The sequence below is a fragment of the Chelonia mydas genome, chromosome 16, assembly GCF_015237465.2.
Source record: "Chelonia mydas isolate rCheMyd1 chromosome 16, rCheMyd1.pri.v2, whole genome shotgun sequence".
NCBI lineage: Eukaryota > Metazoa > Chordata > Testudines > Cheloniidae > Chelonia > Chelonia mydas.
Genome location: NC_057857.1, coordinates 22,824,624 through 22,838,862, shown reverse-complemented (window position 1 = coordinate 22,838,862; position 14,239 = coordinate 22,824,624). Strand labels below are relative to the sequence as shown.

The following is a 14,239-nucleotide window of genomic DNA, read 5'->3' as shown; positions in this document are numbered from 1 at the left end:
TCCTTTGTGGCAGGAAGCTGACAGATAATCTTCCCCGGGTGCTACTTGGTATTGTGTTATTCTGAACAGTTTAATCATTTAATGTTGTATTCCAGAGGGGAAAACCCACAATTGTTGTGACTATTTTTGTAAATCCACCTTCTCCCCCCCTCATCAACAAATCTTGGAAGACTGACAGACACAGGGCAACCCGCACCTCAGCTGCACCAAATAACCAGCCAGGCAACTCCAGGGGAAAACACCCCACTCCCCCAAGACAGTGGCTCTCCACCTTTCCAGACTACTGTACCCCTTTCATGGGTCTGATTTGTATTGTGTGCCCCCACGTTTCACCTCCCTTATAACTTGCTTACACGATCAGACATAAACATGCAAATGGGTCACACTGTTACTGAAAGTTTGCTTTCTCATTTTACCACGTAATTCTAAAATAAATCAAGTGGCATATAAATACTGTACTTACCTCTCAGCGCGTAGTACGTAGAGCAGTACCAACAAGTCCTTGTCTGAACGTGTAGTTTGTCCTGACTTCGCTAGTGCTTTGTAGGTAGCCTGTTGTGAAACTAGGCAAATCTCTAGATGAGCTGATGCACCCTGGCAGATCTCTGCGTACCCCTGGCTGGGAACCACCCCCCCAAGGGACTGCCCGGGGCTTTCCGACAGCGGGGCTTTCCGCTCCGCAAACGCGGCTCTGACCCGGGAGCGGTTCCAGCGCGGAGCGCCCCCGCGGAAAGCGCCCGGGGCCGGACCCGCTGGAGGAACGCGCCGGTCCCCGGAAAGCGGCGGCGGCTCCGAAGGGCTCCCCGCGCCCGGGCCGCGCCTCCCCTTACGCCGCCCGAGCCCCAGCCCCGCCAGGCTCCAGAGAGGCGAGTCCAAGCGCAGCCCGGCGCCAGCGCCCCGCTGACACCCCCAGCGCCCCGGGCAGCCGCCCCCCGCCCCGGCTCCTACCGTCCGACGGCTCCGGGCTCACGCCGGCCCCGGGGCGCGGGGCGCTGCTGCCCGCATGGCCTCCCGCGGCAGAGGCGGCTCCGGGCGAGCCACTCACCTGCAAATCGCAGCCTGGGGCGTAACCGCGGCCGCCTCCCCTCTCTGGGAGCCGCCCGGCGGCCCCTTGGCCCGCGGCCCCCGCCGTCGGGGGAGGGCAGCCGGCTCCTGCTCCAGCCCAGCCGCCGGAGTAACGCTGACAGCTCCACCGGCTGCACTGGGGGCTCCCGGCAGCCAGGCCCAGCTGGGCGCCCCTGCCCCGTTGGAGCCTGTCTAGAGCCCAGCTGCTGGAGAAAGGAGCAACAGCAGGATCAGACACAGGGGCTGGCCCTAGCCCACTCCTGCCGGCAGCAAGGAGCCCCAAGGACAGCTGGTTAGAAGGGGGGCAGCTTGCCTGCCACCCCAGCCCAGGGGCTAGCTGCTAGGGGAGGCTCCTGGTAAGAGAGAGGGTTCCTGTTTCTTGAGGACCAGTCCCTAGACCAGCACCAGATCCTCAGCTCTCCCTGAGAATTTAGGAAGGCACCAAGCCAGGCTCTGGTATCAAAAAGGTTGAGAAACAGCGATAAATACTTCTGAAAAACTAGCTTTGAGAGCCATGTATCTCCCCTGAGGCTGGGCCTGATAGACAGGTGAGTGCCACATAGTGGGATGCCCTAACCGGCTTTGCCCTTCTACATCCTACTAAAGACCTCCAGGCCTCCAGTGTTTTCACCTAGCACCACACAGGCAAACTAAAAGCAGCCTTCACAGCCCAGGGGAGTTTCTCCAAATCTGTTTTTTACATTAGAGCAGAAATGACAAAACATTGGCTTTTTAGTATGAAAAATTTGGAAAGCATGGACACGTCAACATGAAACCTTTTGGACAACAAGAGTGGAGGGACATGATTTGGCCAAAGCAGGTCAGAGAGCCCTTTTGACAAGAGATGCTCTAACAAAACTAGTTGAATTCTTTTTAACAAGAAACAAAAAGGTGAGAGAGCTGGAGGTTGTGTTGCTAATGTACATCAACATATTCAGGGGTCTCTACTTAATACCTTACAAGCAGTTTGTGCTACTAAAGACACCCATGAAAGAGGTGAGATCATTAAGGTAATTATTACATGCCTGAATTTAAACACTTTTTTTGTTAAAGCTGGGTTGCTCTCACAATAAATAAGCGTTATTTAACTTCAGTTACAAACTAGTTGCTTTTCACCACTCCGTAACCAAAGGAGTAAAACTGACATTAAATGCCTAGGGCCTTACAGATTAGAACAAGGTTTATACAGGTTCCCAGGTCGGACAACGTGTGAAGTGCTGTTGTGATTTTCAAAGCCACATTCCCACAATGGTCCCTGTAGCAGAGAGCCTGAAGGCAGGATTTTAAGACTAGAGTATTTGGGCCACCTCCACAGTGCCCCAGCATTCTTAGCCTCTCAAGGGAGAGGCTCTCTTTTGATTAATGCTCGATTCAGCTTTGCTACAGCAACAGGCACATAGTTCCCACTCCTCCCCCGTAAGTGAATGCTTGAGTCAGGCCCTGGATTCATGGGCAACTGCCTTTTGTTCTTCGGGGCCTCCATCCCGGAACGAAGGCAATTATCACAGCCCAGTGTCTCTGCTAGTTGCAATAAATCTCTAGCAGAAGAATGGACCTGGGAGGCAGCTGCTTCGGTCTGCTTAGTCACCATTGCCAGTTGGTAAACTGACTGATGAGGAGATTCAGCATGAGCAGCGCTGCACAAAGCATTAAAAGTCTTGACTTGCTTCAGCTTTGCTAGGTCTGGGTCCCGGTCTGCTGTGAGGAGCAGGGGAGGTGGTCAGAGCCAAAACCAAAAAAAGTTCAGATTGCATCTTTCATCAAGTATTTAACAAAGTGCTTTCCTGCTTACAGGGAGGCCATTGGGACTTCCACAGCACTTAACTAGCTAGAGAACTTTGCAAAACCATTAAATAGTTCTAACACTCCAGCTCAGGAGGTAAGTGTTCCCCATATGCCCAGGTGTAAAATAAGGTTAAACAAGTTTTCCTAAAGCAGAGTGCTGTCACTGGTACAGCCAAAATGGAGATGCAGGTGTCCTGACTTTGTGCTTGCCTGGGCTGTGCTGCTTTCATCCCCCTCCTGAGATATGGCTATAGTACCTGCCTTTTACAGATGGGGAAAGGGTGGGGGAGGAGAGGAGAGAAGCAGTCCTCGCTGAGTACTGCCCCCCCACCCATTCTCCACTCACTTACATGAATTTACAGTGGTGCAGTTTCATTGACCTACTGCAGATTTAAAGAACCAAAACAAAGATGTGTAACAGACTACCACCCAATGTTTCCTGAAGACAGTTTAGCTGTGGAATCAGTTAACTCTTGGGCTGAAAATCTTCCAGAGTTGTGTGCCAACATGTTTCACTCTAAATATTTTAAACAGTAGCTGGTCCTAGTGAGGGTCAAAGAAAGAGCCAATTAATTATGTTCAGAAGCTGCATTTGCTTGAAGCATATTCTCAGTATTCCTTGTAACTAGAAGGAAATCTGCAGCATGTAGTTGCACCTGCAAGCAAGACCACCCAGCAATTTGAAGACCATCTCCAAATAGACCAGACAAGAGTAAAATGAGTAACTATGAAGAAGCATTACCTTTCAGACACTGCAAAGCAATTGTAGAGGCCCGTTTCCAAGCCACCTGGAGAGCATTCAAGTCACAACTTAAAGTTTTATAAACAGGAAAAAGAAAAAGGAGTACTTGTGGCACCTTAGAAACTAACCAATTTATTTGAGCATAAGCTTTCGTGAGCTACAGCTAACTTCATCGGATGCATACTGTGGAAAGTGTAGAAGATCTTTTATACACACAAAGCATGAAAAAATACCTCCCCCCACCCCACTCTCCTGCTGGTAATAGCTTATCTAAAGTGATCACTCTCCTTACAATGTGTATGATAATCAAGGTGGGCCATTTCCAGCACAAATCCAGGGTTTAACAAGAACGTGGGGGGGGGGGGGGTTAGAAAAAAACAAGGGGAAATAGATTACCTTGCATAATGACTTAGCCACTCCCAGTCTCTATTCAAGCCTAAGTTAATTGTATCCAATTTGCAAATGAATTCCAATTCAACAGTTTCTCGCTGGAGTCTGGATTTGAAGTTTTTTTGTTGAAGAATTGCAACTTTCATGTCTGTAATCGTGTGACCAGAGAGATTGAAGTGTTCTCCGACTGGTTTATGAATGTTATAATTCTTGACATCTGATTTGTGTCCATTTATTCTTTTACGTAGAGACTGTCCAGTTTGACCAATGTACATGGCAGAAGGGCATTGCTGGCACATGATGGCATATATCACATTGGTGGATGTGCAGGTGAACGAGCCTCTGATAGTGTGGCTGATGTGATTAGGCCCTGTGATGGTGTCCCCTGAATAGATATGTGGGCACAGTTGGCAACGGGCTTTGTTGCAAGGATAGGTTCCTGGGTTAGTGGTTCTGTTGTGTGGTATGTGGTTGCTGGTGAGTATTTGCTTCAGGTGGGGGGGCTGTCTGTAAGCAAGGACTGGCCTGTCTCCCAGGATTTGTGAGAGTGTTGGGTCATCCTTCAGGATAGGTTGTAGATCCTTAATAATGCGTTGGAGGGGTTTTAGTTGGGGGCTGAAGGTGTATAAAAGATCTTCTACACTTTCCACAGTATGCATCCGATGAAGTGAGCTGTAGCTCACGAAAGCTTATGCTCAAATAAATTGGTTAGTCTCTCAGGTGCCACAAGTACTCCTTTTCTTTTTGCGAATACAGACTAACACGGCTGTTACTCTGAAACCTGTCATAAACAGGAAACATGCTCTTGAAAACTCAGATTTGGAGGTTTTTCTGACTTCTGTTGTTTGAGGGATTCAAATTCCCTCTGTTAAAAAAAAAAGACTTTATTAGCTAGACTAGAAACCTGTTCTCACCTCTTCTCTGCTATTTAGCAATTTTCCCTGAATTCTGGCCTATTGTTTATATTCCAAGAGGCATCTCTTCAGAGGCTGGGGAGGAGCAATCACTTGGAGTGTAAATTAGTGAAGCAGGCATATGTCTTCCCATGAGGCAGGCTCCTCAACAAAGCAGCAACTCCACAGTGTGCCTTGGACACAACAAAAGAGGTACTTTAGAAAGCACTTTGATGAATGTCTGTATGGCAAGCTAGACAAGTGTCAATGCCACACGAGTTCTCACCCAGAGAAGTTACCATGTGACTTCAGTGAACAACCCGTCTTTTACCATGCCCAACCAATGGAGATTATTCCAAGAACAACTGCACAGCCCCTGCCCTTTCCACATACACATGCACTCACCCAGAATATTTTGCATTTCTCCATAAAACACTGCAGAGAGCTGCCAACAGAGAGCAAGTGTCTTCTGACTTCCTCTGCCAGCTAAAAAGGAGAAAGAAGTGAAGCAAGCAGAGAAAGTGGGTCTTGGGGGACCAAGCAGCAGGTATCATTGTGAGCGAGAGCCTGCACAGCTGTATGGGAGATGGTTGGCACTGGCTCAGAGTCAAGGTCTTAGTCTGGTAAACTGGACGCCCTGCTGTAGACGCAGAACCACTGGTGAAGAGAACATTGGGAAGCAATATCAGGGCAGGCTGTAGGATTTAAGGCCTTTGTCTCCTCACTTCATGGGGGCAAGGGGAGGAGACAGAAAGAATAAATGTGAGCAGATTCTCTCCATCCCCAGATAACCAAGAGCAAAGTCAGCAAGAGGAGACTGCACTGATTGGTGCATCCTGTAGGTTTTGCCTTAAACTACACTTAGCCTAGGTGAGCCCCAGTCAGATTCACTGCCACAGTAAGCATAGGATGGTCCCAGAAGCATGCCCTTATCCACCACCCTGCAAGCCAACTCTGCACGTGAATTCCCCTCTCCCCAATTAAAATGGAACACTGCAGTCCATTTCCCATGCAGGGAGCAGCAGAATCCCTGCCAGCCATTCAAGGGACACCTGAGAAGAGGGACGAGTGTCTACACAAATAATTACTCTAAGTGTAAACAGTAGTCAAGCCATCAGTACATCATCTCTCATGAGGCCGTTATAAGTACAGGAGGCATTCTAAGGCACCCACTGTCTGTGTAAGTAGGAATAAGGCCATCGGGAGAGTCGGTTGTGATACAAACACAGCCTGCTTACTCAAAATGTTGTGAGACACCTGAAGGTTTCCAGTTAGTGGTGGAATGACGGAGCAAGCTGTGCTGTTGACTCTGGGGAGTAACCAACCTTGGATTTGCTTCTATTTAAGTATTTTCAAGCCAGTTAAATATCTGATTACATGGGATCGATTTAAAAAAACGATATTAGTTTTAGGAGGAATTATACCATATTAGCAAGAGTTCTTGATCGCACATCACCACCACAGCTTGCAAATCTTTCACACAGCTTCAGAGAGGAGCTTCTCATTTACAGGGCAGTGATATCTGTATACTCAAACACACTCAGCAAATATCTGCCAAATCAAGTAGGAACCAGTGTTTGTAAATGAGATGCAGAGGTGCAACAAAGCAAGGGAGCGTGTTCATTAGGTCACTTTGCAGCTCATGGGCTCCTACAGTTACAGTTTCCCCCAACCCTGTAGGGGGTGTGAGTCCACTGCAGCATGTGCTTTTGCCACTCCTCCTACTGCGCAAGGCTGGCCTCCACTGAGTTTCCCCTCAAGTTTTGTTTGAAAGGTTTGCCCAGGTAGCGAGAATGTCTGCCAAGTCTTCCCCGAGAGGCATTCGCAATTATTGCGGTTAGAACAGCAACACCTCCGACACACCCCAGTGACAGAGCACTTTGCTCGCCAGCTTTATTGCCGCAGCAGCTATTCTACAAGAGCCTCCACACCTGGAAAGTTACAGTACCTGCTTCTCTGAAGACACGTTCTGGCGCTGCAGGTCCAGGAGTTCCTCTGTGTTCTTATGAATCTGCATATCAATATAGCTTTCTGCCCCTCCAGTGACTGCCTCCGTCACATTGTTTGGGAGGAACTGAAACCACAAACATTCCATCTTAGTGAAGTGTCATCGGATTATCAGCATTGCCTATTTCACAAAGCATTCTGGGAGGGACAACTCAGAGCTGGTCTTATTCACTACTGAGGAATCCACTGATGAATACTGGGGCAGGGGCTGTTGGGATGGCTAGTTGCCAGGATGCAAGAGTAGGAATTGAAGCCTACATTTCCCTCAAGCTCAGTCACTTCCCTCCCATCCCCATTGCAAGCTACAAGAGGAGACAGATCAGCTCCTCAGGACCAAAATTCTCAGCCATTCCTGCCCCCCACCCCCACGACCCCACTCTCAGCAGTCAAAGCCTCCAGAGCTGCCATCAACACAACTCTTACAATGCAGATATACATTGGCAATCTGCCAATTAGTCTCCAGCACACTGAACATTGAGAATTTGGATACAGTATAAGCTGGATTTTAGATCTTGCTATGAGCAGGAATACTGGGCTACTCATAGTATTGTTAACCTGAGCATTTAATTCCATTAAAAAAAGCCTATCACCTTCACTTGGGAGATCAATCCATCACAGAGATTCCACTTTGCCACAGAAACAGGAGAGATTACTGCAGAGTTTAGCTCCAGCCAGTTAGAAGGTACACCAGGCCTGGTTTTTATCCCAGCTGAACCCCCAGGTCTGAGTAGGAATGTGTGGCAGAGAAACTTTCCAAGATGAAAGTTGATCAGTATTCAAAGAGTGTTTGGCAAATATTTGGACTTGGATGGCTTTTTTTTTTTTGGTAGTGTAGCGAGCTGTTTGTCAAGCAGTACAATGCCCAGCTCCCAAGGAGGTTCCCACAATCCCAGGGAGCAATTAGAGAGCATAGGAGGCTCTGAACTATCACCCATGGAAGGGGCTCTCATCAACTGGCCTCTCACAGACAGGGAGCAGCGTCAGCATCCGTGGAAGCAGCATTTTGATTGACAACTGGACAATCATCCCCACCTCCCCCAGGCAAAGGTTCAGCCTTACCTCAGCTCATTCAAGATTGGCTTCCGGCCCCACAGCAGCCATTAGCTGGCCGAGCCAGCTAGCAACAGCGACCACTGACTGCTCAATTTGCTCCTTGGATTCCAGGATCATAGATGTAATTTCACATTCACAGCCCTGCAGAAGGGAGGCAAGAAGGCCGGCGGCACATGTTCAAGTTGACTTTCTTTCGATTTCATTACAAGCATCATCTTTGCAGTGCACACTTAGCGCAGCAAGGCTTTTACAGACAGACACTAGCTCGTTAGAGCCCCAGGTTTACACACATTTTCTAGGCAGAGCCATTCTTGCAGGCTGCTTGTTGCCAGACAGAGTGGGGGACATTTCCGCTATTCTCTCCCCTCCCCCATTTCAGCGCTCGTTAGACAGATTATTCCTTAGCAGCACAATCACAATGCACACATAGGCGATGCCTCACCGCTGCAAGGATTAGTTTGAGGTGCATTATAGCCTTAAGTAACATGCCTGGAAAAGGACTAAATCAGCAGATCAGCAACTCTGAGTCAGGGCCACCCCTGTGCTCTGTAGAGGTCCAGGATTCTGTGGACCTGGTTCCAGTCAAATCAGGCAGCACTATGGAGGCTGTGTGCTTTGACTCAACTCGTGGCAAGGAGGAGGGGGAATTAGAGAGAGACACCCCTCTGGTCAGATCAGGGGCAGCATTAAGGGCTCCCAGAAGGGAGGCTGGACTGAGTAGGCTTGAAGTTGTTAGGTGTCTTGTCACCTCTCCAGCCTTCCCCCGTACAGTCCTCAGGCTGAAAATTCAGAGTGCAGAAGTTCAGGACATTCTGCCTGGTTCTCTGCACCATGGTACAGGCTCTGTCACAGGCTCCTGCCTCCAATGGATGTCAAGAGCTAGGGAGGTGAAAAGGTCTAGCAGAGATGTACAGCATCCAGGGTCACCACCACCTAAGTCTATCCTCCCATGGGAGCCAAGCTCCCGACTACCAAAAGGGTAGGACAAAGTCATTAAGCTAGCAGTGGTGGCAGCATTAAGAGTGTCTGCAGCCACCTTGCTGGTATTTGAGGCCCCACATCCTGTGAAGCAAATGGTTCAGTCTTAAACATAATGCAAGATGACTTCTCATGCAACAGCCGCTGCCCGTTTACCAGCTTCTCCTCCTCATTACAGGGTTAGGAGAGTCCATCGCCATGGTCAGGCAATGGAATGGCCTTTCCCAGGAGCTCTAAGGGGACAGTGACTTACGTTCAGCAAGAAGGCAACATTCCCACCAAGGTTCTTCACTTCAGCCTCTAGATGGTCCTTCAGAGCACCAGATCCAGGAGCACAGGTCTCCAAAAGCCGTCTGACACAGACTGCTAGCTGATCTATTGTGGAGGAAACCTTGATGATGAGGTAGGCCTGGATGCTTCTGTCATCAGACACTGGGAAGGGTGGAGAGGAAAGAAGGGGGATCCCTATGTTAAAGGGTGAGAAAAGCCTAGGATGGGTTCCAGGGTCTGGAACGACCAGGCAGACTCCATCCAGCTGCTGGTGTAAACATGACCCAGCCAGCACTTACCCATAGCAGTGCTGTAGACATACTGTTCGCAGGCTTGAGCAATGGCTGCACTGGAGTCCAGTACTGCTTTCAGGCCAGCAGCATCTTTAAGAGGAGGCTGCCAGATTCTTCCTCTTTTCCAAGAGCCTCCATTGCCGAATCGATCAGCAGCTTGCAGACAGCAGCACAGCTGCCATTTGGAACGGGAGCATCCAGAGGCCCTGGGGCGTTAGGCAAAAGGGGAGGGGGGGACTCAACGTGCTGTTTTGTACATGCACTAGGTAGCTGGACGAAACCTGGAGAGCAGTCGAACAGACATGTTCTACGTTGAGAAGGACTGAAAAGGGGGGAAGAAAAAGTCACCCCAAGGAGAGAACTGGGTCTGAACATCCCCGACCCCAAATAAGCAATTGAATCAACTGATTGTCAACATTATTGTGTATAAAAGTGTCTCAAGTCAAGTCTTCTATGAAGAAGGCCTTTAATGTCGTGAACTTTGTCCTTGGAGATATGGACACGGGTTATGGCGATGAATGTGTGAATGCATAAATGTGTAGAAAATTGTAATTGAACTATAGTGCAACTGCAGCAACACCTCACAGCTGCGTACAGAGGCAGTTGGGCAGGTGTCCCTGGCCAGATGTTTTGTATGAAACCCACTCCAAGCACCTAGCATTGTCCAGCCAAGAAGAGAGAATGGCTGATAAAAAGTTCAGTTGTTCCAATATTTTCCCATTAAAAGAAAACCCCAGTCTGGGAAACCCCCCTGCTCTGTGTACCCATAAACTACCAGAGTTAAGGAAAAGCCCACTGCAAGCCCAGTAAAAGGGAAGGAATTTAAGTGAAGGCTACCCAGAAATGGAGGGCCAGCATCTAAGCTAGGGCTTGTCTGACGTGCTGGATCTCTGTAGGGCAGAGGGCATGCTGGGAAGCTGTTTGCAGTAGGAAATGGAATTTAGCCAATAAAAGAGTGCAAACTCAGGTGTTATGCCTTTATATTCATTTTCTGTGTAACTTGTGTTTGCTTTCCCTCACTATTTCATCTTTGAAGCTATGATTTTTCTATTAAATACACTGTTTTTACCTCAAGCAAGTCTGTTGTACAAACTGTGTGCACCAAAGCGAACTGACAGTTGAGGGCAGGTTTCACACTTTTGGGGTGACAAACCAGAGGGGAAGTCTGAGTGGTATCTAAGAACCTGAGGAGACAGATTCGGGGGGCCCTCATGACCAGAAGGGATTTTGAGGTCACCTTGAAAGTCATAACCAGGCTAATGGAAACCAGAGTGGGACCTTATGTCAGCTGGCTACTGGCGTCAGAGCACTGAACTGTAGCATTAAGATACCCAAAGTTACCAGGCAGGCAGTGACAGAACCCCCATTGGTCTGGGCGCTCCCAGAAACATATAGGAGCTATAGCTGGCATTTTTTAAATTTAGTATCCTAACTTCAGAATGACGCAGTCTGGGGTAGGGAGGAGGGGTGAGAGGAAATACAGCAGTGCTCCTCACCTGGCCAAGCCCAATGTCTGAAAATAATCACCACCCCCGCCCCTCCACTTCAGACTCCAAAGTGGGTGACAGGCTCCATGTGTAGCCAGGGGGCAGCACGGGTTACTTGTGTGGTTACTGCCTAGTGCCATTTTCATTAATGGGAACCAAATCTTTTCCTTCTGTTGGAGAAGGAATTAAGGAGCACTTTGATCTCCTGATTGCCCTAGTTTTATTACCTTTTTTTTTTAAACCCTATTTTGATATGCGCAAAAAACAGAACCAGACCCTGCTGGTTCATCATTACGTCTAATACTGTTGCGTTATTGATTTTAAGCAGCATTAGCACAGAAGAGGTATTCAATGGTGTATAACAAGCCTACTTACCTTTCCCCAGTACCTTTCCTGATGTCTGAGAGGACTCCTGCCCCGACAGAAAACAAGGAGTTTGAGATTAGCTGGCCAAGCTGCCTGCATCCTTGTGGGTTTGTTTCCTCCCGCCTTAAGAAAAGGATCCACTCCACAAGGGTTAAAGCATAGATGGGATGCTAGTGCTTCCCTTCGATGTAATGGGATTACACCCAGTGGCTCAGGGAGCCATCTCCTGGGCTATGGGGCTTTAAGCAGCATGAAGGAAGATTCACATCTGCTTCTCCCCAGCCCTTCCTTACCGTTTCGTTTCCTAGGAGAGCCATTAGGAGCTATTCTGTACCACTTGCAGAAAGATGGGAAGCTGGACTTGGCTCCAAAGAATTTAAGCCCCATTCTTTGACAGCACAAAGAGCAGAGAAAACGTTCTTAGATTTCTTACCTGGAGAACTTCAGGCTTGTGACTTAAACCCAGAAGGTAACTGGGCCTAGTTCCAGGTACGGTTAGCTTGAGCCTACAAAGTCTTAAAATGGTTTGAGATACCAAGTACCTCAGAGACCCTCCTTTACGCTGTCTGGTGTAAGGCCATGGCCGTGGAGCTCAGCCAGGCCACTCGAGCTAACTGCTCCCCACTTTAGAGGTCAGGAAGGCTGTGTTAGTGGGACACCTGGGGAAGTTGCCCCCCCCCCTCCAATTTGGTTCACCAGGGAGAGACGTGTTAACTTTCAAGTCATGCTGTGAGCTGTATTTGTTCTGTGTAGTTCTTTCTAGGAGTCAGGGTGAGTTGAGTGCCCAGAACTGGGTCACGGGAAATTCGGTGCTTTCAGGGGTGGAGGAAGGGGGGCGGTTGGAGTGCAGGAGGGTTTATGTGCTGGTTCACTTTGAAGTTCATCCATCTATTTCGAGCACTGGAGCAGCACATTTTAAACAGAGAATTGTGCAAATGCTAATTCCATGTGCTATCTGCATAGTGTGTCTAGTACCCAGACCTTCACATTAGTAAATGTGTTGTGTTTTGTAACTAAACTCCCACAGAGACTTTAAATGCTGAGTAGTCACCCCTTGATGTTTTCAGGACACCGTAGAAAGATTTTATATATTTAAGTCTTGATGCAGGTTGTATTTAGACACTACTTGAGGGCAGTAGTTGGAGGAACTGTGGCCAAAGTTGGATTTGTATCAAATCCTATTTGATATATATTTTGGATGGGCCACATTGCACCCAGCTGACTGCTCTGGTACTGCTCAGGTGAGGAGAAGACAGTCCTTCCTTTCCCAGCCTCAGACTCAGTGTTGCTGGTTCTATTCCGATGCCAGCCTTCGTCCTAGGCTCATTTGAAGAGTCAACTTTGACCATTTTTTTTTTTTTTGAATGCCTAAAACAAACCTCGCTGAGGCGGTTTAACAAGCTCCTGTAGACATGCCAGGCTTAATCTTGCTCTTCCAGACCCTTCGTATTGTCCAGACTGAAAGCTCAACACAGAGCCTCTTCCATTAATTGCCAGTTTTATGTTTTCCAGTGACAGGCATATTGTCTGCAGGAACAGACTCAATTGTGTCCCCACGCAGCAGGACACCAGCTGCTGATATTTCAGAGCCTTTCGAGGGAGGCTGGGCAAAGCTCCTATTTAGAGCTATCATCTATAACAAAGCAGAGTAACCTAGGAACTTTTAGTGGAAAAAACAGGAGCCGTAGCCATTATTCTTCTTATTCAGTTACTCTCACGCCACTGACTATTCCTGTCTGCCATCCACCCAGCACTCAGACGGGCCATTCAGTTCTGTTCCCAGACACCCCTCCTCCCTACACCTTCACTCCATGCAGACAAGCCCCTCCACCCCCTCTCTCCTCCCCCACCCCCCATCAGTTTCTCCTAAAAGGATTTGGCTGGCTTAGCCAGTCACCCACATCACATCCAGACTGGCTGTTGAACAGAGTTGGGAAGCCTGTTTAAAGCTGGATTTCAACAGGGTTCTCACTAAGCCCATTTCTGGTCCTGGGCTAGCCAGGCCTCGAAAGCCCAAAGCTGAACACTCCCTGCACTTCAACAGGATTTCAAGCCTCTGCCCCGTTTTATAGCTCAGGCCCCTTTAAGCTGTATTCTGAAAGCACACAGTGTCCACTAGCCTCAAGGTAGTTGTCCGAGGGTCATTGTGGTAACTGAGGACTGGTCAGCACAGATCTCAGCCATGTCCTTCAGTTGTTGGTTTTCAGAATAATGCTTCTAACAGAGTTTGACCCAGGCAATGCCATGCTAAAAGCTGATTTAGCTGCAGCAGAGTTTACATACGGTCCTTGCTTCCAGCCCACATGGATGGGGCCACATTTGCTAGATCTTCCTTACTACCCCAGCAGCAGTGGGCTCTGCAGACCATTCCTTCTGACCTGTAAGGATGTACAACAGAGGCTGACCAGGTTCCCAACAGCAGGCAGGTCTCCAGGTTATCGAGACAGTCAGAGTTCCCTCTGATGCATGGGATCACACATAGGGGTAGGGTAGAAATCCCTCCCACATAGAAAGGTTCAGAAAATCCCATCTCTTCCCCTCACCCATCTCTTCCATTTGCCTCTGCTATAAAATTCTAGCTTGTGTCCTAGGCCCCACACTGTGAAGTGCTATCAGAGCCATTTGTCTTGACTAAAGCACTAATGCTGTTGGACTCCTCCCCTCTGCCTGAACCTGTTCGGTGATGGAGATTTCACAACTGCTTCCCAGGTACCAGTCAGATCATAGAAGAGGCCATCTCCATTGCCATCACAGGGTCCCTGAGGAGAAGATGGGAAGCATTTAATATAACGTTTGAAACCTCGATAAACTACACCTAAAATTGGAGAGAAAAAACTGTGAATGAACACAGCATACTGGAAGGTGTGCCCTCTGTTCTGAAGGGTAAGCACTTGCCAATAGGTAGCATTT

The 14,239-nt window shown here is 48.5% G+C and overlaps 1 protein-coding gene and 2 long non-coding RNA genes across 6 annotated transcripts in view; 1 reads left to right on the top strand and 2 right to left on the bottom strand.

The window, feature by feature from the left end:
* ADGRD2 (adhesion G protein-coupled receptor D2) overlaps positions 1-8,046 on the bottom strand; it is a 60,312-nt gene extending 52,266 nt beyond the window's left edge. For 2 of the 4 annotated variants that reach the window (XM_043530694.1, XM_043530695.1), the window contains exon 1: positions 464-865. Coding sequence is in view for 1 of the 4 variants with exons in the window: in XM_043530693.1 (XP_043386628.1) it covers positions 6,824-6,892 (69 nt within the window). In the remaining 3 variants the exon portion in view is untranslated. Of the gene's footprint in view, positions 1-463; positions 867-6,823; positions 6,950-7,941 lie in introns of those variants that run through there. The other 2 variants (XM_043530693.1, XM_043530697.1) reach the window with 2 other exon arrangements.
* Positions 8,047-8,484: 438 nt separating this feature from the next.
* LOC122461346 lies at positions 8,485-13,124 on the bottom strand. The gene is made up of 3 exons (XR_006286213.1): positions 11,339-13,124; positions 9,483-9,798; positions 8,485-9,345 (listed from the first exon to the last, which is right to left on the bottom strand). It is a non-coding gene; the product is annotated as an uncharacterized LOC122461346 (long non-coding RNA).
* LOC122463150 lies at positions 9,094-10,463 on the top strand. The gene is made up of 2 exons (XR_006286212.1): positions 9,094-9,316; positions 9,743-10,463. It is a non-coding gene; the product is annotated as an uncharacterized LOC122463150 (long non-coding RNA).
* Positions 13,125-14,239: the final 1,115 nt, after the last annotated feature.